This window comes from Panthera pardus, unplaced genomic scaffold (genome assembly GCF_024362965.1).
Source record: "Panthera pardus isolate Hobbes unplaced genomic scaffold, ASM2436296v1 HiC_scaffold_22, whole genome shotgun sequence".
Taxonomy (NCBI): domain Eukaryota; kingdom Metazoa; phylum Chordata; class Mammalia; order Carnivora; family Felidae; genus Panthera; species Panthera pardus.
Window position 1 is genome coordinate 39,200,680 of NW_026526788.1, and position 25,819 is coordinate 39,226,498.

The following is a 25,819-nucleotide window of genomic DNA, read 5'->3' on the forward strand; positions in this document are numbered from 1 at the left end:
GCTAACTAATTTGGATGTAAATTTAAAAAATAAAATTAAAATTAAAAAAATAAAATAATAAAAAACAAAACAGGAAGAAAGAAAGAAAGAAAGAAAGAAAGAAAGAAAGAAAGAAAGAAAGAAAGAAAGAAAGAAATGGAATTCTCTAGTCCCAGCCCAAGACTGCCTTCCTTCCTGGGGGTGCATTTTAAGAAGCAAGCCCTCCAGCACATTGCGGCCCATGCCCAAGTTCAGAACCGCTGCCCCAGAGAAACTCACACCTCAGCTCCCACCTGTTTCAACAGGACATTGCTAGAATACTGGGGTCATGGTTCTGGATACATTGTCTACAAAGGTGGTCTGACAGATCTTGGCTTTACTGGGACAGAGTAAAGGGACACTGTGAAAGCAATCCAGGTTTCCTCAAATGTACACATTTGCACAAAGAGATGTGTACAAGGATGAACATATAAAAAATGAAGCATTTAAAACAGTGTAAACAGTGGCCAATAGAAGAGTAGGTACTATGGGACATTATAGAGCAGTTAAAATTAATGAGATCTACATGAATCAGCAGGGATAAATCTTGAAAATATAATGCTGAGGGGCACCTGGGTGGTGCAGTCGGTTAAGCGTCCGACTTCAGCTCAGGTCACGATCTTGTGGTCTGTGAGTTCGAGCCCCGCGTCAGGCTCTGGGCTGATGGCTTGGAGCCTGGAGCCTGCTTCCGATTCTGTGTCTCCTTCTCTCTCTGCCCCTCCCCCCTTCATGCTCTGTCTCTCTCTGTCTCAAAAATAAATAAACGTTAAAAAAAAATTAAAAAAAAAAAGAAAATATAATGCTGAACGAGAAAAAACAAGTTGCAGAATGGCACCTACAGCAGGACACCACATAACATTAAGTTGAAATCTCACCCAAAAATCTACATTGTCTTTTGAGAAACACACAAACCCTTGTATGAAGACATCAGGGATGTATGTCTGGAAAGTACGCCTGCTGATCTTATTACGATAGTGGTTATCTGCGGGCAAGATACGAGAGGGATGGGATACAGGAGTACAAACAGAACATCAACTGTAAGATTTTTTTTTAAGCTGTCAAATAGGGTAAAGGGTTAATATTTGTTAAACCTGAGTTGGGGTAAAACATATGGCTTATATTAATGTGTGTGCTCTTGTGCATATTCTAAGTATTTCATCATACTGATTTTAAGATTTGAAGTTCGTTATATTTGTGAATACTGGAAAACCTTATCTGTACAAAAAGAAATCTTGTAAAGCCTCAGCCTCAAGAGGTAGAGCTTTTAAAAACTGAATCTTTGTGACACCTAGTGGCAGCAGAAGGTTACAATCTAATACACGTTTAGAAACAAACTGGATTCAACATACCACAGATACCTGAATTCTTGGTTTAATTAACCTTTCACAAAATTTTTAAAGCTTGTGCTGTTTGTTTTGATTTGTGTTCTTAGTGGACCACATTTGAATATTAAAAAAAAAAATTTGTAATCTTTATTTTTGAGAGAGAGCGAGCGAGCGAGCAACAGAGAGAAAGGGAGACACAGAATCCGAAGCAGGCTCCAGACTCTTGAGCTGTCAGCACAGAGCCCAACACGGGGCTCAAACTCACCAACCGCGAGATCACGACCTGAGCCAAAGTCAGACGCTTAACCGACTGAGCCACCCAGGCGCCCCTGAGTATCTTTAATGACACTTTGGAATATGGTATTGTCTTGTATACATCAGTCATGGGGCTCAGACTCTGGTCTCCTAAAAAAACATCAATTATGTCACTTCCACTGTCTCCCACACAAGCCCCGTCCCCGCCCCTACCCGGCCCTGCCACCCCACTCCCTGGGTCAGTGAGAGTAGCAGAGAGGAGCTCCGAGCTACACACCCAGCTGGCCAGGTGTCCATCCCTACCTCACACCAGTGCCCCCGCCTCATCTCCCCGAGCCCTCAATGGCCCTGTCAAGGTTCCAGGTCCAGGTTTTTCCTGTGCCCTCCACGTCCATTCAATCAGCTTCCAAGTCCACCTCTGGAATGTGTCAGACCCATCACTCACTTTCTCCCTGTGAGGGACGGGAGGCAGGACCATCAATCGCTCACATTCATGTTCCCCATAAGAACCTAGTTCAGTTCTTGGCGCGTGCGTGGTCAACCCAAGACAAATGTTCATGGAGTACATTTCCACTGCCACGACCCAGGCTCAGACCCTCATTACCTCAGGCCTAGACTAGGACAACAGCAGCCTAAATACCATCCTTTAAAACCTCTTAAAACTTCTCCCTGTGACAGAGGGCCACATCCTCATCCCTCATTCCCAGTGAAGTTTGTCCACATGCAGATCTCATTTCCACTCCCGTTGTCAGCAGACACGGTTTAAACTTCTTAGCTTGGGATGTAATGTGCTTCACAACCTGGTCCAGACCTGACGTTGCTCAACCTCCCTCCCCCAGATCCCTGCCCAGACCTACTATTCTTCAAGCTTCCTGAGGGCATTCCCATCTTCACTGCTCTGCTCACATGTTCCTCCTGCCCACCCACCATCAATTCTGCACCTTTGTTCTTGTGTGGGTGTCGTTTGCTCTGAGTCTTTCACTTCCATGCAGCTCTAGGTGGCGTCTCTCCATGTAAAAAGTTAATGGCACTACCTACCAAACTGGCCCTTTGGAGCTTGTGTCCTGATTTATCTGCTTGCTTGTGCCTTTGCCCGCCATCTGGAAGAGTGCGTTTCAATGGCACTGACCGCCTCTCACACTGGTTTGTGTTCTCGGAAACTAGCATAGTCCTCAGAAGGAAGCCAGCTCAGAGGGATCTGTGGAAATGAGAAGAATTAGATAAAGGGTGAATGGCCATTGATTGCAATTGGGATAAGCCCTTTACAATCTTTAATCTGGAGGTAGCTGGCACAGGACTCTGAACAATGTGTTATACAAGCTGATCTCTTATATTTTGGCTAAGAAACCGATCACCTGTGGCTCTGGAACATGAGAGAAAAAGGAGCCGGTATCAGGCTCCCTGTATTGGGCTCGAAGTATAAGCAGCACGGAGGGTCAAGGATGACTCCCACCTTCTAGATTGGGCACTTGGTTAGTAACAAAGCTACCTATCGTGCTGAAGAAATGAGGAAGGGAAAAAGCTACTAAGAAACTAGAGTCAACTCTATTTTAGACAAAGCTATTTTCTAACGCTCTTAGTATCCCACACACATTCAGTAGTTCTGTCAAATCGCATGGGGCAGCAAGGCCAGCTCCAAGGCTCATTAGTGAACAACTCTCCGTAGTTACTTTCTGAAATTTCATTCCTCCAGACATTCAAACGCAAGCTCATACCCACAGTCCCACGAACTCTTGATAGAGCCTCCGGCATTAAAAAGCGCTCCCTGTTAGTCCTCTCCCCTCTCCACCATTTTCAAGCCTTTTCACCCAGTCATAAGCCCCCTTCTGTCTTGCCCCAGCCCCTCCAGTTGGGATCAAAGCTGGACAATGGGCATTGATGCTGTTCCTAATTTATGGTCAAGTTCTTTGTAAGGGCCACAGCCCTCCTAAACACTGACTGCTTGGCTGGGCCAAACTCTTGCAGACGCCTCCCGTGAGTTATGCCCCTTCTTGTCTCCTCGCCTACCTTGAGCACCGCCCTCCCCCCCCCCCCCATCACCACCATTCCCTGGCTGGGAATCTGCTTTGAACAATGCCACTTACCTCCTGGCCTAGAGCCAAGTGCCGACACCCAGCTAATGGTGAACATGGTAGCCACACACTCCACTGCTGCTCGCACTTGACTTCAGATCCCGCCGGTCTTGTGACAGTCTGCCAATCCTCAATTCTAGCGTGCCTCCATTACCCATGGATGCTGTTCTACCGTTGAGTTTGTTATGGGCACTGGGGATAGGACTGAAGAGCTCTAATGCAGACTCCACTTACCTAGCACAGTACCTGGCAGGTAAGATAACTTCACTACCTGTTGAGTGCTTACTAAGGGCTAGGCACCCCTATGAAAACTTCACATGAATTGAGTCACTTCATCTTCAGAGCAATAAATACTAAGAGGCAGGCACTATTACTTATTATCCAGATGAGGAAACTGAGGCAGAGAGTAAGCATCTATTAAGTGCTTTTTAATTTATTTTTTTAATGTTTATTTATTTTTGAGAGGGGCGGAGGGGCAGAGAGAGATTGGGAGACACAGAATCCAAAGCAGGCTCCAGGCTCTGAGCTCTCGGCACAGAGTCCGACACGGGGCTCGAACACATGGACCGCGAGATCATGAGTTGAGCCAAAGTCAGACGTTTAGCTGACTGAGCCACCCAGGCGCCCCTATCAAGTGTTTTGTGACTGTATGAACTTCCGTTGGGCCCAAAGAGTTGTCCAACAATCATTCTGTGGTCCATTCCCCCGGCAGATGTTTTATTTATTTATTTTTAATTTATTTTTTTTTAAGCATTAAACAATAGATATTCATTAAAGGCTAAAATATCAAAGTTGAGTTTATCCAAGGGTCATCAGGCCCTAGGATATATTAGGTCAAGATGCCCAAAAGGCAATGATACCAAAAGGCAATTATACAATTTACAATGAAAAGAACAACTATTAAGCAGGCTGGTCTTCGTATTGGCTGGGTGACACGTTATTGCCACAGGGAAGAAGCTTTCTAGGGGAAGCAAGTTTAAAATTACAAGGTGTTTGCCCCCCACCCCCCAGCCGAAAGGCTTCTCCCCCATTACCTTTCCTCTTTTTCATTGCCAATTTTTTAAATATAGTCCAGCCTTTATTAAAACTGGGATGCTCTTTAAAATGCACATTTCTGGTTTTTGCTAAAACTAAGTTAGAACTTCTAAGACTGAGACCCAGAAATGTTTATATTTTAATAGCTTCACCTCTCCATCCAAATGATTTTAACGCGCATTAGAGCATCTTTTTCATAAATCTGTACCCACTTCCTCACTTCATGCTGTTTATTCATTTCTTTTTCTTCCTTTTTACTTAAATTGAAATCCAAGTTAGTTAACATACAGGGTTATAATGATTTCAGGAATACAATGTAGTGATTCATCACTTACATATAACATCCAGTGCTCATCCCCCAAGTGCCCTCCTCAATGCCCATCATCCATTTAGCCCATCTCTCCATCCAACACCCCACCAGCAACCCTCAGTTCGTTCTCTGTATTTAAGTCTCTTATGGTTTGTCTCCCTCTCTGTTTTTATCTTATTTTTGCTTCCCTTCCCCTATGTTCATCTGCTTGGTTTCTTAATTCCCCATATGAATGAAATCATACGATATTTATATTTCTCTGACTTATTTTGCTTAGCATTAAATACACTCTAGTTCCATCCATGTTGTTGCAAATGGCAAGATGTCACTCTTTTTGATAGCTGAGTAATATTCCTTTATATATATACACACATACCACATCTTTATCCATTCATCAGTTGATGGACATTTGGGCTCTTTCCACAATTTGGCTATTGTCAGTAGTCCCCAGCACATGTCTTTTGTTTTTTTATTTTTTTTAACATTTATTTTTGAGACAGAGAGAGAGCATGAACAGGGAAGGGTCAGTGAAAGAGGGAGACACAGAATCTGAAACAGGCTCCAGGCTCTGAGCTGTCAGCACAGAGCCCGACGCAGGGCTCGAACCCACGGACCGCGAGATCATGACCTGAGCCGAAGTCGGACGCTTAACCGACTGAGCCACCCAGGCGCCGCCCCCCAGCACATGTTTTAAATGCATCCTCACTCATGTACCTGACCAGCCTCTGCCCTTCTCTCCTTCTTTACCAAAAGGATCAGAAGTAGAGAATCCTAGACTGTGTGTGCTGCTCCACTACCCTCAAATATTCATCCCCTTCATTTAAAATGTCTCTCTCTCTACATTTTCCCCCTCCTGGGGGGAAAACATAATTTCAGAAGTGCTCTCCTCCCTCTTGTCAGTTTTGACCCACATTTAGTACTCCTGGATCCCTGCTTGAACCCTCCTGAGCCACACCTTCAGTCTCTACTTCTGGGCTCACCAACTTTCCTATTTCCTATTGCCAGAGTACAAGCAAAGCCTCATTTCCAAGGAGGGCATCCCTGCTCAATCCTGCTACATTCTCCAGTCGCTCTCTCTTCATCACCAAACTTCTCCAAAAGATCACCTCAGTCTTTTCCTTTCCTTACCAAAATCCGTGCCCTTAGCCACATGATCTGAATTTCACTTGCACATCCTGAAAGGAAACTGTGAAAAGTCCTCAAAGGCCATCCTGGGTCTTCCCACACATCCCTCCCTGGGGTCAAGTGTAGACTTTGGAGGCTGGTGTTCAGACCCTCCCCAGTCAGGTTCCTACCTGTCTGTCTTTGGCCCAGTTTCCTTCGCATTTCCATGAATTTCACCCACTGAAAACTTACCTCTCCTTTAAGGTTCCTTTCGAAATGTCCTCGCTTTCATGAAGCTGGCTCCAATCTTATACCCCTAAATTCTTAGCTTCTATTTGCACCAGGTACTTAGTTCCTATTATATGTGCACACAAGCTGTACTTGACCCAAAAGTGCTGTAGGGCAAAGGTCATGCCCTACTCTTATTCCCCATAGTAAATGGCAGGGCCAGGAGGAGGGCAGGGCAATCAGAGTTCCCCCATAGCAAAATTTTAGAGGCGCTCATTCTCAGGTTCATGTTAACTGCAGAGATGGCACTTAGATTTGGTTCTCTAGGGGCCACACTTATGCCACCCTGGTGACTACTTATGACCCTTTGACATAGATTGAAAATAAATGAATCTATAAACCAATGAATCAGTAAGACGACAGTGTAATGATTCCTTATCTTCCTTGTGAATGAAATTGGAGAGAGTAAATGTAGAATGCACTCATAATCAGTGAGACAGAAAGGCAAGTCTGCCGGGGAGTTTCTAGGAATATAAATAAAAACACCAGGAGGACTCTCCCCTCTTCTTCCATGAGATGCTGTCATGGCTGAATATAGCACCTGGAATTGACGGCAGCCACACTGGGAAGAGCCCAAGGATGAGACCAGTGGAGACCAGAAAGGCAGAGCCAAGAGAGAGGGTGCCGGAGCCCTGACCCATCGCGTCTGCGGCCTGCCCATTCTCTGGACTTCTCGTGGGAGACAAGAGATCATTTGATCCATTAAGCCACTTGCATCAAGGGTGTCAGCCTGTTTCCAAGTCAGGGTTTTTGGTCACTTACTTCAGGCAAAATAATACTGAGAAGTGTCATTTCCCAGGAGAGAAGCGTGTGGCAGAACAGGGAGCCAGGCAATTTCTGCACCCTCTTCTCTTCCTTCTTTCAGGAGATGGGTGAATGGGTCTGGGGTAAAGGCCCCACGCTCAACCTGGCCTCTCGAGCTCTCGCTCCTGAAAGCCTCGGGGATCAGGACTGGCCACAGCCCCGCCGTGCTTCGGTCCTCCACGTGAGAAGCAGATCAGGCGGGCTCTTCAGCTGACACAGAGAGAACTATCATTCTCCAGCGGCTTCTCTTCAAACTAGCCAAGAGGAACAGGATACTCAGCTTTGGCCTGGTGTCCTGCACTCTCTGGTGGCCTTTTAGCATCTGTAAAGTTGATTCCTTGATTCCCGCTTGGCCCTTTCGGCCTGGTTCCAAGCAGGTTAAGAGACACAAGTCATTCGATACTTCCCAAACCCCCTAAATTCTTCTCAGAAAGTAACCACATTAAATTTCGCCAAATTAGGCAAGTTGAAGAAGCGAAGGAACAGGGATTTTCATGAGAAAAAGTCTGTGGCATCTGAACTCTGGTTTCAGGCGAAGGTGGACCGACAGAGACAGGCCTTGCCCTCACCTGTGAAACGACGAAAAACCAGCACCGTTTGGTGCGAAACCAACAGCTGTTGGGACAGTGAACCTGAGGCAACAGAGGACAAAGACCTCTGAGGAACGGGAAACAGTGTTCCCTGCAAACGCATCAGCGCTCTGCCTTGTGGGTGAAGCCCAGTGGTCTCAGAGCCCGGAGTCCAGGGGTACCTCCAGAGGGTCCCCCTGAGTCCTCAGCTGAGTAATAAATGCATGGGGAGGAAGAAGTGATAAGAAGCCAAGGAAAGAAACTCTCAGATGACTGGAGGGCACACGAGCTCTCTCAAAGAGAGGTGGGAATAAGTTACCTTTCTGTCAACCATACCTCAGTAAAGTGGTCTAAAAATACAATGAAGATAGTGTCTCTTTCCACGGCCAAAGTGACAGTTCTCATAATTCACTCAACATGGGACAGCGTCCCTAGAGTGTGTGGCCTTAATGGTGGGACAAAACTTGCCCTAGACTCAATTCTTCTCTGGTCCCACCTAACAAAGCTTCTTGAAAGCAAGACCAGAAAGGATCAAATTATTCCCGAGTACCTTAACGGCATCCAGAAACAAAGCTCACAAATATTTACAGGGATAAAAATATCCAACACCCAAGAAGATAGAATTCACATCTCATCCAAAATTACTCGGCATAGAAGAAGGTTGAGAGAAAAAGCTTCATCTCCTTTTTCACCCCGTTCTACCTCCTCCCTCTTATGCTCAGATCTGGCTGGGGATGCTTCCAAGAGGGCTACCCTGTGTCCCAGAGCCACAGTGATTCACCCCGCGACTAACCGGCACTCACAGACTCTTGCTGTCAAGCCCCAGCACCAGACTGCCTGGGCTGCGCTGAGCCCAAGGGCCCCCTGAGCCCACCCTTCCACCCCCAGCTCTCCACAAGGGTGCCCTCACAGGCCCAGGCTGGGGGGCGGGGGGACACGTGCTCTCTCGCTGACTTAGACACCTGCCTGGCAGACTGAGACAGGTCATCCATGCTGGGGACACAGTGCCTGGTGGCCCAACTGACCCGGAAACCATCTCTCCAGGGCACCTGGGACTTCTTTCTAAAGAATATACAGAACTGATACGACGAGATAACATTTCTTTTTAATGAAACCAGTGCTTTCCCCATTATTTTTCCCCCTTTCTCTCTTCCCATTTAAGCAACTAGGCTGTTCTGTTCTCATTGCCTCAGGAAAGATATATGATGACCAGAAGCAGATCTTTTAAATTTTTAATTAATTTATTTTTTATATAATTGTTTTAATGTTTATTTACATTTGAGAGAGAGAGACAGAGTGCAAGGGGGGGCGGGCAGAGAGAGGCTGAAGCAGGCTCCAGGCTCTGAGCTGTCTGCACAGAGTCCGACACTGGGGCTTGAACTCACAAACCATGAGATCATGACCTGAGCCGAAGTCGGATGCTTAACTTACTGAGCCACCAGGGAGCCCCTAAAATTTTATTTAAGAATCCTCTTCCTGGCATTTATGTTTCCATGCCTATACCCTTCCTTAAATAACAAAGGATTCAGAATAAAGACTTAGATTTGGAAGAATTTTAAAAAGGAAGCAAAGTTCTCCCTAAAGTTCAAGGTTGGGTGTGAAACTTCCAAGGGGCCAGGAGAGCAGTCAGGGCCCGTGGACCACCCAGCGCCCACCCGAGGAAGCTCCCTGCATGGCCTGTGTCCAGCGAGAGCGTCTCTCCAACAGTATCACCAGGACGTCTGCTCACACTGGTTGACCCAGAAGAAATGCTGGGTCTTGGTACCCCAGAACTTGGCATCCTTCCCCATCCAGCCCTATCAGTAAGCGTGAATTAATGGTCCTACAAAGTATCACTGCCGAGCAAACTGGAGAAATCCTCACAGTCCACTTCCAGGGGGGAGCTCAGATCTAAGGCATGTCGAACACTCCCAAGTCCTGCACAGTGGCAGCCCCTTTCACTCTTCACAGACCGTAACCTTCACCTCGGGCAATCTTGTTCTCACGCGCGCGCACACACACACACACACGCACACAGTCTTTTCAGCTCATCTCCCATTTGCGCCTTCCGGTTGCTTGGGCAAACTCTCGCTCTTGCTCTCTGAGGAATCCTACAAACAACCAGTTGCATCGGAGAATCCAAAACAACCTGTTAAGGCTACCCTTGAAAGCCCATTTATAAAGCTGTCTTTAGAAAAAAAAAAAAAAAAAAAAAGCAGAGTTCAGGTTTGGAGGAAAAAAATACAGTCGGGAACCTCATGTTTTGAAACTTGAAACAAGCAGAAAAATGTATTGCTCTTGGGTGGTTGATTTTACAAATCTTGATCAATGTTTAATGCAACCTAAAAGCAGAATAAAAAGTAAATATACTTTAATACAATCAGAACTGTGAAAAGGTACAAGCCAAAGAAATCAGAGTTGGGGTCAATTCTATGTGACTATGTAAATGAAGCTTTTCGATAGTTTTCGAATTAGTTCAAGTAAGATCCAAACTCAGCATGATAACAACGGTGTTCTCAAGCACAGTGTTTATCAACCCATCCTTTCTTCTCCTTCTCTTGCTCCCCTCCCCCCTTTCTTACTGTTATCCCTATCATTCTTGTAGGGGTCCTCCTCCTGTGTCCACGCCTTAAATGATGGAATGTGTAATGGATGTGCCTGAGCCCCGTCCTGAACATTCTGCACATTCTCCTAGGTACCCGACTCCCTCTCCTAGCTTCACCTAGCTCATATGCCGACGACTGCTACGTTCCTATCTCCTGCCTGGACAGCTCTCTTGTCCTCTGAACCTGTGCCGCACATCAACTGGTCTTTGGCCACTTACATCTGTGTATCTCAGGGTCACCTGAGACTCAGCATGTCCACAACGGAAGCCATCATTTTCACAAAACCTACTTCCTCTTCTTACGTTCCTCACCTCAACAAATGGCTAAGCTCTGAGTCCGGTTGGTTGCCCATGGCAGAAACCTGGGCATCACCTTGACTTTCTTCTGTCCCTTATCCTCCCAGCCAATATCAAATCCACTGGGTTCTCCCCATCTCTGCTGTCTACACCCTGATCCTAGCCCTCGTCATCCTGCATCTGGACAATTATAAAACCTCCTAAGTGGTCCCTCTTTTCCACGCGTGCCCACTCAAATCCTCTCTCTCCCCTCTAAAGCCACATGTCCAGTCCTCACATAAACCCTTTCAGTGAATCCCACTGCACTTGCCATACAGAGCACAGTGTGATGTGGCCATTAGCCACTTCTCCGGCTTGGAGTTGCACCATCTCCAAGCTCTGCACAACCCAGCCAGCGTCAGAGCTGGGCCATTCCGTTCTGTGGGAGTGTCTTGCTCTCCCTGTCTGCTGGGCTGAGCTCAGACTAACCCCTTAAGTTTCATTTCCTCAGGAAGACTCATTCAGGCTAGGTCTGTCCTCTTAGAGCACCTGCCCTTGGCCCACGCCGCCCCCCCCCCACCCGCCCCGAGGGCAGGAGCCACATCTGTTCTGTGCATTTGTCTTCGCTACCTCCCTGTGTGGTCCCAAAACACAGCAGACATTTAATGGAACATCTCTACTAACTGATTAGCACCAAGCCCTTCCAGTTCCCCCTTGTGAATAGGCCACCAATGCCATCTCTCTCTCGATTACTGCATTAGCCTCCTAATGGGTGTCCTCACCTCTCTCTCTCCATCCTCCCCTCCGTGCTGCTGCCAGAGAGCTTTTCTAAAATGCAGTGCTGATAGCATCAGCCTCCATTGCCTTTAGGATAAAATCTACGGCATCTGGGCACAAATTACCAGGCCTTTCACAGCCTGGTTCCTGTTCCCTCCCCTGCGTGGTCTCTCCTCCTCCCTGCCTCACACCCCCAACTCTCCCCTGTCAGGTCTCTAGCTGACTTGTACTCTCACATCCTCCCCCTCGCACCCCCAGCAATCAGTCACCAACTTCCTTCAGGAAGCCTTCCCTGACAGGGCTCCTCCGCTGGGCTGGCTGTCCCATTTTGTCAGTGCGCATGGTTAGGTCACTAAATACATCCTCTGCCAGGACAGTCCTGGTCTATACCCGCAGGTCCGGCTTAGATTAATAGCTCCCTTGTTCATTCTCAAAGCCTACTGCTCTGGGCAATAAACCACTTGTTCCCTCTAACAATGACTATTAATTGCTTGTCCAATCGCCTGTTTCCCCCCTAGACAAGGTAAAAAAAAAGAAAAAAAAAACTGTTTTATTCACAACAACATCAGGCACAATGCCTGGTACCTAGAAAACACCATGTGTTTATTAAACAAGCATGTGTACTTATATACTGTAAAAGCATGCACTTTCATTAGGATATTTATTTCATTCTAGTGTTTGCTCCTGAGAAACAATAAGCTGGCCCCCAACATTTAACTTAAAGATTATGTATTTCACCAAGTGATTTTAAATATATATCTTGAAGAGATTTTGAGATTTTCAAAGCCTAACTCCAAAATATATATACATCACCCTCTGCATATGGCACACCATGACCTCAGCTCCAGCTTCCAGCTACTTTCCCATCAGTGCTGACACATTTGCAAGGAGCCAGACCTGCGCCCAGCCTGCCCCTGGTGGCCAGCAGCACAGGTCCACAAAAGGGCAGAAGGCCGATTGGGAATATGGTCAGCACTCGGGGAACTGGTTTCTTTCTATATGACAGTAAGGGCCCATTTGCCATCCAACCCAGGCCTCATAGGCACTAGGCTTTCCCAGAGTAAAACAAAACAAACAAACAAATCTGTTTTTCACAAAACACTTCTTAAGGATACTTACATCAGACAGCATTGGCTCATCAAGTTCTTCCACTCTGCTCAGGTTAGGTGCCCCGTACCGATCGCTAATTTCAGCTAGCGTTTTGCCTGAGTCTGGTGTTATATCCTACAATCATTAAAATTCATTTCTAATATTAGATGAGTTCAAAATGAATACGTTAATTTTCTCTGATTTTGGTAGGAGATTTCTGAATTACAACATCAAAATTCAGCGTCATTAATTAATGGAATGAACCAACACCTGTTAACGGAGAGAGAATTCTAGAGATAAATGCTAAAACTTACTTAAATTTAAGAAATTTAATTTAATACAGAAAATTAACATGTATCATTGGAAGTAAACATATGGTCAATAAATATCTCACGACATTCTGGTTTTTAAAAATGGGTGATGGCCATTGAGGAGGGCACTTGTTGGGATGAGCACTGGGTGTTGTACGTAAGACATAAATCATGGGAATCTACCCCCAAAACCAAGAGCACACTGCACACACTGTATGTTAGCCAATTTGACAATGAATTAGATTTAAAAAAAATAAAAAATACAAACGCAAACCAAAAGTCCAATTTTTATCCATTTTGAGATTTTGCTCTAAAGAACACTGTACTTGTGAACTGTTGTTACTAGAACACATACTTGGACTATCAAGTTTGATAATTTCCTTATTAAAAAGTTTAGCTCCTAATGCATCAAAGTTAAGCTTTGCCCCCCAGGACACTCATTCATTTCACGTGACACAGAATAATGTTTCCTTCTCACCTCTGAATGTGAACTATCTTCACTCGTAGGTATGTTTTCTATATTCATTCCCATCTCCTACAATATATAAAAATGAAGAAAAATATTTGAATATACTTTCCATTTTGATTCCATGTTTAATGTTCAAGACGGTTTATTTTTACATAGTGCTATGATCAGTTTAACAGCAAACATGTCATCACTTTTAAAAGGGTGACCTGAATACATTTAGTACAAAACTGCAGCTCACAGTCTCATTTAACACTTGACACTAATAGAAAACCATGTTTTATTTATAATTGAACACGACTCTTTAAAAAATGAAAGGATCTGAGACATTAAACCGAAAGCCAACTTATTAGTCAGGGTGACAAGTGACAAAACAAAAACTTTCCTTCCATTTGACATCACTGAATCCTCACCAGAGAGGAAGGGGATATACATTCCCAAGTATTTAAAAAAAATTTTTTTAACGTTTATTTATTTTTGAGACAGAGAGAGACAGAGCATGAACGGGGGGGGGGGGGGGGTGTTGGGGAACAGGTTCCAGGCTCTGAGCTGTCAGCACAGAGCCCGATGCAGGGCTTGAACTCACGGACTGTGAGATCATGACCTGAGCCAAAGTCGGCCGCTCAACCGACTGAGCCACCCAGGCGCCCCAACGTCCCCATGTATTTATGTGTGTGTGTGCACATGCATGTATATCCACGTGCCCTCCAACATTCAGACTGAGATAACATCAGCATCTGTGTTTTTGTTAACTACGTGTGTTTTCAGACTATGTATAGGGTTTTGAATTTATCTTTTTTGTTTGTGTTTTATCTTAGTATTTTATTTTTTTAAGTAGGCTCCATGCCCAACACGTAGCCCAATGAGGAGCTTGAACTCACAGCCCTGAGAACTGAGATCAAGTGCCTGACACTTAACTAAGCCACCAGGTCCCCTTAATTTATCTTTTTAAGAATCTCATTTTTTATTTCAATCCATTCTTCCACCTTTCAAAAAAGTGCTCTAAATAATGATGCTCTATTCTAAGCCATGAATAGACATATTCAATGAAACCTACTTCTATTTTTAATTTTAATTGTGGAATAAATCGAGGCTGGTTATAAACATAGAATATAAAATATCCAGTTGAAAGGTATAACTCAGTCCTTCAGAAGTTTGGTCTATGTGACACATACATTTTGGATCCCAGGGAACATTGGCCAAACTAGAGGTCTGACGTTATACAGACAGTCAATGGAAACAGACTTTTTTTTTAAATTATTTTTTTAATGTTTTTTATTTATTTTTGAGACAGAGACAGAGCATGAGCAGGGGAGGGGCAGAGAGAGAGGGAGACACAGAATCTCAAGCAGGCTCCAGGCTCCGAGCTGTAAGCACAGAGCCCGACGCGGGGCTGGAACTCACGAACTGTGAGATCATGACCTGAGCTGAAGTCAGACGCCCAACCAACTGAGTCACCCAGGCGCCCCGAAACAGACTTTTTAACATAAGTCCCTGCGTAATTGAATGAAAGACATGAAACAGCCATATAAAAATACTTTGAAACGTAAAAATATTGTTGATAACACATCTAACATGAGGAAGAAATATGCGACTGTCTCAGAGATCAGAACGCCCTCAACGTTACAAAGAACTTAACCTTCAACATCAGCTACCATAGTCAAGGACAACTGTGCCTTGACTAAAATGTTGCTAACATCCCCAAGAGAGAACTCTACTGCTCACAAAGCAGTTTCACATATACGGTCTTGACTGATCCTCGTGAAAAACCAGTAAGACAGTGCTAGTGATATCTTGTTATTCTTATTTTTCAAAAAGGCAAAAGGAGACTAACAAGGTTATAAGACTTGTGTCAGTCACACAGCTAATGTGTAGCACGTCTATGAATCCCACGTTATAACAGCTGGAAGAAACAGTTTGAGGGTTCTAAGAGGTTTTAAATAAAGCGGGCAGGTATAAAACTTCAAATTACCTTCTCTAATTGTTCTTGAGCTCTGTGTAGTTCTTCTACTCTTTGTCTCTCTTTTTCTTGCATTTCCAACTCCAGCTGGAATGCCAGCTGTTGCTGAATATTCAGAAATAAATAAGTCATGTTAAAGTCAGATCAATTGCCAGGAATTAACTCTAATCACTCTGAAATGTCCCAGGATAATTAAGTTTATACCTACGTAAATTTCAGACGCTTACGAGAATAAATGATCACAGCCGCCTAATACTTTAGCTTTTACAAATATTTCCTGAAGTCTAACATAAAAAAGGAAGCTTCCTTAATTGCTAATTTGCAGAAAAGAACAATTTGCGCAAAATCATGTTATTTTCTCTGTTCTTCTTAGAGCAACAAATGAGATTGTCGTACTTTTTTTCAGATAAAATCTCTTCATCCATAGATAGGTCTTCAAATAGCCAAACCTTGGTTACAGAAGAGTGGATGAGAAAACCTTAAGTATATTATCTGAAACCACAGATAATCAACAGCATATTTGGTTCCAAGTCAACAGACATGCCACACTAGAATAGGGGTCAGCAAACTAAATTCTGTGGGCCACATCTGAACCCAGTCCTGTATTGTACAGTCCATGAGCTAAGAAAGGTTTTACAGTTTTAAATGAAAATACTGAAAAATACTGAAAGAATAATATTTCGCAACACATGGAAATTACAGAAAATTCAAATTTCGGTGCCTATAAATAAAAGTTTTGTTGCAACACTGCCAGGTTCATTTGCTTACTTATTGTCTGTGACTGGTTTTGCAGAACGGCGGTTGGGTAGTTGCAACAGGGACCATAGGTGGTACTCTCATCATTTTGAGCTCTGCTCAGCACACTACAAATCACAGTCATGCCATTTTATCTCAACAGTTCTTGGAGTGGCATGGTATCACCACACCATGACATTTTTTATAAGAGTGCACACCCATCATGTCAAAACAAGAAAAGATGTGGATTTGGAATGTTCCTCTTTGAAGATACAGTGGAGAGTGGATTATTTTATTATCAAATTAAATGGCAAAGTATGGTGCTTACGAAGCAATGATACTTTATTAAAAGAATGCAATACTGGGAATGCAAGCTGGTGCAGCCACTCTGGAAAACAGTATGGCGGTTCCTCAAAAAACTAAAAATAGAACTACCCTACGACCCAGCAATTACACTACTAGGCATTTATCCAAGGAATACAGGTGTGCTGTTTCGAAGGGACACATGCACCCCCATGTTTATAGCAGCACTATCAACAACAGCCAAAGTATGGAAAGAGCCCAAATGTCCATCGATGGATAAATGGATAAAGAAGATGTGGTATATCTATAGAATGGAATATTACTCGGCAATCAAAAAGAATGAAAGCTTGCCATTTGCGACTACATGGATGGAACTGGAGGGTATCATGCTAAGTGAAATTAGTCAGTCAGAGAAAGACAAATATCATGTGACTTCACTCATGTGAGGACTTTAAGAGACAGAACAGATGAACATAAGGGAAGGGAAGCAAAAATAATATAAAAGCAGGGAGGGGACAAAGCATAAGAGACTCATAAATATGGAGAACAAACAGAGGGTTACTGGAAGGTGTGTGGGAGGGGGGATGGGCTAAATGGGTAAGGGGCACTAAGGAATCTACTCCTGAAGTCATCGTTGCACTATATGCTAACTAATTTGGATGTAAATTTTTAAAAGTAAAATAAAAGGGCACATTTTGTAAAAAAAAAAAAAAAAAAAAAAAAGAACGCAATACTACCAGACTAAGCACGTGTCATCACAATATTCTCAGCCCACATGAAAACAAAGGTCAGAAGTATTAGAAAATTTAAGCAGAATTACTTCATCACAGGATTTCTTCACAAAAATTAAAAATAGAAATGAGACTGCAATGGAAGCAAGTTCCCAAGTGGTTCCTTTGTTAGCGAAGCAAAGACGCTCACTTACCAATGATGATTTAATGACGTGTTTTGATTTCAGTGTCCTGGGGACAGAGGGTGGCGTGGGGGGGGGGGGCGGGGACTTACATTAAGATTTTGGTGAAACAGTTGCTCAAAGAGTTGATGGCTTTGGGAGCAACATCAACAGGCAATTAAAAACAAGGTGAATTAGGGGTGCCTGGGTGGCTCAGTTGGTTGAGCATCTGACTTCGGCTCAGGTCATGATCTCACAGTTCGTGAGTTCGAGCCCCGCGTTGGGCTCTGTGCTGACAGCTCAGAGCCTGGAGCCTGCTTCTGATTCTGTGCCTCCCTCTCTCTCTGCCCCTCCCCTGCTCATGCTCTGTCTCTCTCTCTGTCTCAAAAATAAATAAAACATTAAAAAAATTTAAAAAAAAAAAAAAAACAAGGCGAATTATTTTGAGCGATTTTCCTTGGCTCCTGATGGGTAGACTAATGTTCCCAACACTGCTCAGGGGTTACTGTTTACTGGAATCAAGGCTGAGGGTTTTTGTTTTGTTTTGTTTTTTGGAGAGAGAGACAGGAGAGAGGGAGAGAGAGAGAATCTTCAGCAGGCTCCATGCTCAGCGCAGAGCCTGACTCGGGCTTGATCCCACGACCCTGGGTCACGACCCGAGCTAAAACCAAGAGTAAGACGTTCAACCGACTGAGCCACCCAGGCGCCCCAGGGCTGAGTCTGAAGTGACTGAAAGGTCAGCCTCTATGAACAGTCTTCATGGGACAACTACAGGCAAGAATATTTTCAAAGAAGTCGAGAAACACTAATTCAGTACAACCAGCAGCGAAACCTGCTAAGATGTGTTACAACCAATGGTGAACGGAAAGAGGCTTAGTTGGACACGTTTACCAAGCTTGTGAAAACACAGCGTGGAGAGCCTATGAGTCGTGGCCGTATTGCCCACCAACAGGTCCTCTGCAGGAAGCGTCACGTGCTCTTGAGCCAGCGGGACCAGCAGCACCTTTCCTTCACCCTTACGAGCGTGCCCATCACCAGTTCTGTGAATTTCGGTCAGGAACAGAAACCGAATAAATCTAGGCTTGCCCTACCACACAGCAGTTCCACGGCTTCACCGTGAAGCCGAAATTTGAATTTTCTATACTGGCCATGTATCATGAAATGAAAACACGGTAACAGTTTAGTGTGAATTTTGGGGCTCAGGACCAAGATTGAAATTTTTCTGAATGAGAAGAATCATGTTCAGTCACTATTATCAAACCGTAAATGGCTTTGCAAATAAGCTTTTGCCACAGACCTAATAATGTTTTAAAATCGATTCAAACTAAACATACAAGGTGAAACAGCACTAACATGTAAAAATTTAGCCCTGCAGGACAGACATTTCAACAACACCTAATGCTTGAATCACCATGTCAAGCTGCCTCATTCACTTCCCATGCAGGCAAAATCTAAAACAAGAAACTAGACCCCCATTCCCACACAAATCTGCAGCAGGTATATTTCCCAATCTCAAACTATAGATCCAGAGTTTTGTGGTTGGTTGTTTTTTTTTTTTGGCCTTGATTTAAGTGCAAATTAAATTTCCATATCCCCAAATCCATTTAACTGTGTGATTGAGAAGCTTTTACCAACCTTCAATTGGAAGTGATTAATCTACAAGGTAATGACATGCCAAAAGGCAAAACAAGATAAAAATCTAACAGAATTCTACAAATGCATTCCAGGAGATAAATATGGTCAAAATTATATGCACATGGACTGATAATCAGTATTTGGCAGGAAGCATCTCTAAGCTATTTTCAAAGATGGAATACTAAAATCTCATTACAGATCAGCATTAACAGATAAATATTTTCAATCAATTTTGATGATAAGGAACATTAACTCTGAACTCCAACTAAGTGAAATATTATCTTTAAAAAAAAATTTAAGTCTTCCAAGCAGTAAGCCGGATTCCAAAAAGAAAGTTATATTTTGCATTCAATTTTATTTTTTTTTTATTTTATTTCATTGACACAACATTTGTGGAAATTTGTTCTCTCTTGCTATGTCTACATAATACTCCATGATACATACATATCCCATTAAGAGCACTTTAAAATTTTTTTTAACATTTACTTATTTTTGAGACAGAGACAGAGCATGAACGGGAGAGGGTCAGAGAGACAGGGAGACACAGAATCTGAAACAGGCTCCAGGCCCTGAGCTGTCAGCACAGAGCCCGACACGGGGCTCGAACTCACGGACCGCGAGATCATGACTTGAGCCGAAGTCGGACGCCTAACCGACTGAGCCACCCAGGCGCCCCAAGAGCACTTTAAAGCTATGCTTTTAAAACACATCTTTTAAAAATAATACATTTTGACAAATAAAGAGATAATAAACAGGAGTTAATATTTATTTACGAAAGGTCGTTGAAGGGAATTTCTTGGTAATTTGTATCATGCACACTAGGATAAAAGTGATGGGGTAGGTAGCCGAAGTGCAAGAACACATCACTCAATCCACTTGCAGATATTCGCAGAGGAAGTGAGATAACTAATCTCTCAACAACAATGCAAAATGTACTTGGTAAATACCAACCACATTGGTCATCAGAACCAGTGTAACATTTTCGGGAAAATTTCAAAACCTAATTCCCTTCTTCACACATGAGTAAAACCATTAGAAAAGGTATTCGAAAAACAAAACAAACAAACAGACAGACCAGCTTTTATACCTCCTCAGTAAGCTCTTAAGTAGAAAATGGCAGTAAAAATACTTCCCAGTTCACAAGGGCCCAGGGTTTACTGGAGAGTGCTTAAAAATCAGTAGCACTAATTGTGAGAGCAGGGAAGTGACCAGAGTCCTGAAGCCCAAGCTCACCTTGATCCAATGGACTCCGAGCGCCTCTATGTTTCTTTGCATCTTGGTCTCACTCTCTCCCAAGCTCTTCTCTGGTGCTCCCTCCTCCTGACCCATGTGCCCCTTTTCCTCGTCTCATCTAGTTCTGCCCACCAAGCTATTTCTTTAACTGGTCATAAAATCTTCTGGAGACTATTACTGTTATCTTCCATTCCCCATACAATGCTCAGGGTTCAATGCACAGCAGATCACTTCACGCTGGTCAACAGGATACCGCGAGAGGAGTGCTTGATTTCTAGTATGGCCAACTTGGATCTAAGTAAGACAAAGTGGATGAGTCAAAGAACGTTAAGTGCCTCTACATTTGTGACGTAACTGCCTTGGGGAAGGAGAACTGCTGAGAGGTTCTCCTTATTCTGATAGAAGGGGGCAGACACTGGCTGTAGAAGCTGAAGAACAAGGGCAGCATCTCAAAAGTTGGGGCAACTACAGCAGACACTCACCCATTTGGATGATCGTTTGACATCCAACTCAATGCTTTGCCACCTCCTGATAGGAATTAGCCAAATGATTAGATAAAAAGAAGATTCGGAAGCAGTAAAGTTTTCAGTAGCCATATCTAAGGTGCCTAGAATGTTCTACCCAAGTATCAGGTATGAGAGTTTAGGCAGAGAAACTATTTGCCATGTCTATACTCTCCTTCTTATCCACACACCCAAATCACGGGCTTCTTTCCCTTTCACATATGTGTAGCTGTGACTCGAGACTCTAGAGTTAAGTACTACGTGGTAGAATGGTAAGGATAACCTAAATTTAGTTCAGAGGCTCTTCATAAATTAAATCGGTCCAGAAGCCACTCTGGAACTTTCCCTATCTTGTTTACACTCCAGGACTCATCCCTTAAACCGTTCTCTTACCAACATCTTCAGCTCTCTAATCCTGTTACCCCAAACCTACTTCAGTCAAGGGGTCTGCCCCTTCCACATCTTCACTCAAATATCTGGCCTAAGTGGAGAAAACCCATAATCATAAAACCAAACCAACTGGCAACATTATAAACGCCTGGTCTCTAACTCTAACAGGGTACTCCATGCCACCAAGCAATGCTAAGTTTCCTGGTCAACTCTAACATCCTCCAAAGCCACCATTTCAAACCCTCACCGCTCTTCCCATACCTCCCACTTCATCGCCCCATTCTTGGAAGATGGTCATGGTCTCTACTTCATAAAGAAGAAAGAGTCATTCAGAAACTGCTTTCAACTTTGTGCCACAAAACCTATACACCCACATGTACCCAGACTATCCTCTCCCCATTTCTTAACATCAACCACTCCCTTCCCCTCTGCTCCTAAAAAAACCCCAACCTCCCTCCTTGAAAATCCCCTTGAAAGCATTACCTCCGCTCACTGTCTCCCCCATTATCCTCCCCCCTCCCCAACACACTGCTCCTATCAAGGTCACCAGTGGCCTTGAATGAGCACTTCACAGTCTTGCTCTCACTCAACCAGCAACTGACTCCTCGGGTCTCACTGAGACGCTCTCTCCCCTTGGCTTCCATGAGAACACACTTCCTGGGTTTCCTCCTACCCCAGCTGCTGCTGCTTCTCTAGCAAAGAAGGCGTAGATACAGAAACACAGAAACATGAAGATAGAAGAAAGCCATTCGTAACTGACTAGCGATGGGGAGTTTTTCACCATTTGGGTCGCACCACACTGAGGCTGACCCCACTAATTCCAGTCACCCCTGAACCCCCACGCTTGTCTCACCTGCTGAATCAGGAGCTCCTCTGCTTTGAGCCTCTCCATCATTTCCTGCTCTATCAAAGCCAGTTCTCTCTCACGCTCCAGGTTGGCCATTTCCTTCTGTCTCTAGCAGTGTTCAAAAATAATATCAAGTGACTAAGTGGAGATAAAACAATTTGTGAAAACAATCTTGAAAGCATGTTAATCACCAACAATGGGGAAAGGGTAAGCAAATTTTACTTCACCCGTGTGGAAAATGTGTAACAATTTGGGGAAATGTGTGTTTTATTTGAACAAAGAGCATAAAATTAAAATCATACAGTGGGTATGTTCACGATTATGTAAAAAGAAAAACTACAAATGTATAGAAAATGTATAGAAAATATATAGAAAAAAGACTAGAAGAAAGAGGTCTTCTCTGGGTATTTTTTTATGTTTTTGATATTGTCCAAGTTTTTCTATAATAAACATGCTATTTTTATAAACAGAAAGAAATAACACTTGAACTTTTTAAAAAAGCAAATCGGACCAATTATTTGACTCTTCTACTTTTTTTTAATGCTTATTTATTTATTTGGAGAGACAGCACATGCAAGTGTGCATGTGAGCAGGAGCAGGAGAGGGGCAGAGAGAGAGAGGGAGAGAGAGAATCCCAAGCAGGCTCCACGCTGTCAGCTCAGAGCCCGCCGGACGCAGGGCTAGGTCTCAGGAATCATGAGATCGTGACCTAGTCGGACGCTCAACCAACTGGGGCCTCCCTCACTCTTCTAATTTTCTACAAGAAGGTCCCCACTTACCAGCTGCTCCATGGTCACATTTTCCTTATATTTGTAAATCCACAATGCTAAATATTCTACTGGATCCACTGGGCGAATTCTCGCCACTTCTGCAAGACCTTGAGTTAGACACGTCCCAAGGCACTTTTGAAGATATGTCGACTCCATTTCTCACCCCTAACCTCTAAAAGGTAAATGTTTGTGCATCAATGCAGGAAATGTTCAGTAAGGCACAATAAAAGTAGAGTCCGGCGAGGCCAACAAAGCGTTACATCCTGTCACCAGTCGTGGGCGCCCCTCCCCCCCCCCCCCCCCCCCCCCGCCCCGTCAGGGATGACACAAAAAAGCTGGCTCTGGGAAACTTCTCACAGTTTCCAAAAGGCCTCCACAGATGTCACTACAACTAACACTAAGATACGCTTTCAAAATCCTGGAGGGCTTTCGAGTCCAGGAGTCAGAGAAGAGTAGCAAACAAAACCCCCAACCAGCAAAAGGAAGGAAACAATAAAGATTAAAGCAGAAATAAATGATACAGAAACTAAACAACAACAACAACAAAACAACGACAAAAAAAGAAAAAGGGATACTGTCGTTGGGAGCTGACTATATGCCAAGCAATGCATGTGTCACTTAATCCTCACAACATGGGTAAAAAATCGGTATTATTTATCCCCACTGTGTGGATGAGGAAGCCCAGACACAAGGAGTGTAAGTCCATATGGTGGAGATGGGATTCATACCCAAATCTTGATTCCAGAGCCATTACCTTCATGACTAGGATGTTCCCCCCAAGCCATGGGGGTCCGTTTTAGAAAACATCACAATACTCCACCTCAAGAGACCACAGAAGTCCATGAATCTCTAAGGACAAAGAATAAAAAGAATTCAACCTTCAAAGGATAGCATAAGAGGCTCCTCATGCTTTGGCCCCAATTTCTTCGCCCGCTCACCTCCAGACATCTCCTCTGCCACCAGCACATCCTGGGCTCTAACTATACTGAACATTCTGCCATGCTGCCAGTCACCCCTTGCACACTTCAGTCTCCAAGACTGTTGTGCATAATGATTCCTCACCATCTCCCAGCCTGGGAAATGTCTCTCCTCACCCGCAAGATGTAGGTCATCTCTCATTCCCTGAGCCTTCCCAAGCACCATAAAGAAATTCTTCCTTCTCCAAGCAACTCACACAGCACCTGTCATACAACCTGAGAATCATCTGTGTACGCGCATGTCCGTCCTCCCTCTAGAAGACAAACTCCTCCAGCTCCTCAAGGAGTGTGTTTTAACCACAGGGCAGACATGCTGGTTCCCCATGGAGCAAGTGAACGAGTTTCTCCATTCTCCCAATAATGTCCCAGTCTATTCAGTTATGAAGATGGGACAGGAATAATCTTAGACCAGATTTAATTTTTTTTGAGAGAGAGACAGAGCATAAGCAGGGGAGGGAGAGAGGGAGACACCGAATTGGAAGCAGGCTCCAGGCTCTGAGCTATAAGTACAGAGCCCGACGCGGGGCTTGAACCCACAAACCGTGAGATCATGACCTGAGCCGAAGTCAGATGCATAACCGACTGAGCCACCCAGGTGCCCCAATCTTAGACCAGATTTAAAAGAGAGAAGAGAGAGAGAGAAAGAGAGAGAAGGAACGAAGGAGGAAGGAAGGAAGGAAGGAAGGAAGGAAGGAAGGAAGGAAGGAAGGAACAAGGGAAGGAAAGAAATGTAGCAACAACTGCATCTCAGGTGCTTTGAAAAAACTAATCACCCTCAAATTACCCTCACAGCGTCCAGTCTCTTCTGAGAATCTAATGAGATATAATCGTTGTTCAACAAATATATACTGTGTGCCTATATGTCAGACATGAGCAATTATAGAGCAGAGAATGCCAGCATGTCTGGTCCTGTCCCTGGACAGATGCACCTAATATTCCGCATAAAATTTCAGAAACAACAACCTCCTGAGGTTCATCCATAAGCCCCACCTCTTCTCTCTCATTTGATGGTGATGAGGGTACAAAATGGTATAGTTCCCATGGAGAGGAATTTAGCAATATCTAGAGAATTAAACAGATATTTATCCTTTGAACTATCAGTCTCACTTCTGGGGATCCTATCTTGCAAAAATATGGAGTGATGATACATACACATAGTTATTTTGCACCGTTATTTAGAATAGTCAAACTGGGACTGCATCCAAAACTTCTTCATTAAGGGACTGACGAAATACAACAACACAATGAATTACTGTGCATATAAAAGACAGGAGGAAGGTCTCCCTATTTTAGAGACCTGGAGTGACCTCCAGGACACTGGGAGAAAAAAAAAAAAAAGCAAGGTGCAAAAATTGTATATAGTATGTTTTGTATTAACAACAGCAGTGGAGAAAGGAATGTGTAATATGCGTACATAAGTGCAGCCATAAAAACTTAAACTCTAAAAACTGGCACAAATGAGCCTAATTCCCTATCGAGCTGGTATGGGTGTCTTAACCATACAGAGAGAATGACAGTATTACAGATAGTTTGAGACGCGGTATCTTCACTGTGCTTCTTCCGTGGGATATACTCTAAGGACAAAAATAACTACATTGACAGGTCAATGTCATCTGAAGTGGAGTAACACAAAACAGGCAACAGATTCCTGAAAATAAATGGGAAAGGGACCATGTCCCCAAAGAAGAAACCTCTGGCCTAAGAGCGGCTCCCAATGGAGGGTCAGTCTCGGATCTATGGGCATGGCTTAGCAGAACCCAGGTAACATCTGCTACCTCGCTTGGCATGTTTCCTGTCCATGAAATGACAATATCCATACACAAAGGATATTTGTGTTCTTGCAAGGAATGTTACTTATCATATACACCAACGGGCGCATCGGCGCAAATAGAAGAAAGCTCTTTCCCACAGAAACAGCTACCTCAAGCCCGTAGAAGTTGTCACAAGAAGTACAAAGAAGTCCTTTTGCCCATGCTTAGGAGAAAGCCGGCCGGCCTAGTGAGAAAGGAGGGGCCGGGGTAGAGTTTCCAGTCCTCTCCACCCGGCGGCGCAGTGCCGCCAGCGGGGTTGAGGGGGAGGGGAGGGAAAGTAAGAGGAGGAGGAGGAGGCGGTAGCAACGGCGGCCGCCCCCAGGCGCTGCACTAACCTCGCTCTGCTCGGGGAGCCCAGGCGTCGCCTGAGCCCCACACCACTCACAAGGTCCAACGGCCCGAACCACCGCGCGCGCGGGACCCCAGCCAAGCGCCAGCAACAGGTCTGGGCGGCGCCCGCGCGCTCAAAGTCGCTAGGCA

General features: G+C 44.2%; 1 protein-coding gene across 7 annotated transcripts; it reads right to left on the reverse strand.

Moving 5' to 3' along the window:
• Positions 1–1,858: 1,858 nt before the first annotated feature.
• Positions 1,859–25,808, reverse strand: DYDC1 (DPY30 domain containing 1). Of its 7 annotated transcripts, XM_019444746.2 has the most exons (9): positions 25,675–25,808; positions 25,450–25,523; positions 23,306–23,400; positions 22,561–22,723; positions 21,788–21,889; positions 15,256–15,348; positions 13,296–13,352; positions 12,537–12,641; positions 1,882–2,796 (listed from the first exon to the last, which is right to left on the reverse strand). In XM_019444746.2, the coding sequence occupies exons 4-9, from the start codon at positions 22,705–22,707 to the stop codon at positions 2,734–2,736; spliced, it is 567 nt and encodes a 188-aa protein (XP_019300291.1). In that variant the 5' UTR covers positions 22,708–22,723; positions 23,306–23,400; positions 25,450–25,523; positions 25,675–25,808; the 3' UTR covers positions 1,882–2,733. The 7 variants fall into 7 exon arrangements, with proteins under 7 accessions (XP_053765612.1, XP_019300291.1, XP_019300294.1 ...); XM_019444749.2 differs by lacking the exon at positions 25,450–25,523; XM_019444747.2 differs by lacking the exon at positions 25,675–25,808 and having other exon boundaries at positions 25,450–25,668.
• Between the last annotated feature and the right edge of the window lie 11 nt (positions 25,809–25,819).

What these genes read in the sequence shown, in the direction of transcription:
- DYDC1 (XM_019444749.2), bottom strand. Translation starts at nt 22,707, where the DNA reads ATGGAGTCGACATATCTTCAAAAGTGCCTTGGGACGTGTCTAACTCAA. An exon ending in ATGTGACCATGGAGCAGCTG is followed by an intron (nt 21,890 to 22,560) that starts GTAAGTGGGGAC and finishes GAACACTGCTAG; the next exon opens with AGACAGAAGGAAATGGCCAA. An exon ending in AAGATAGTTCACATTCAGAG is followed by an intron (nt 12,642 to 13,295) that starts GTGAGAAGGAAA and finishes TAATGATTGTAG; the next exon opens with GATATAACACCAGACTCAGG.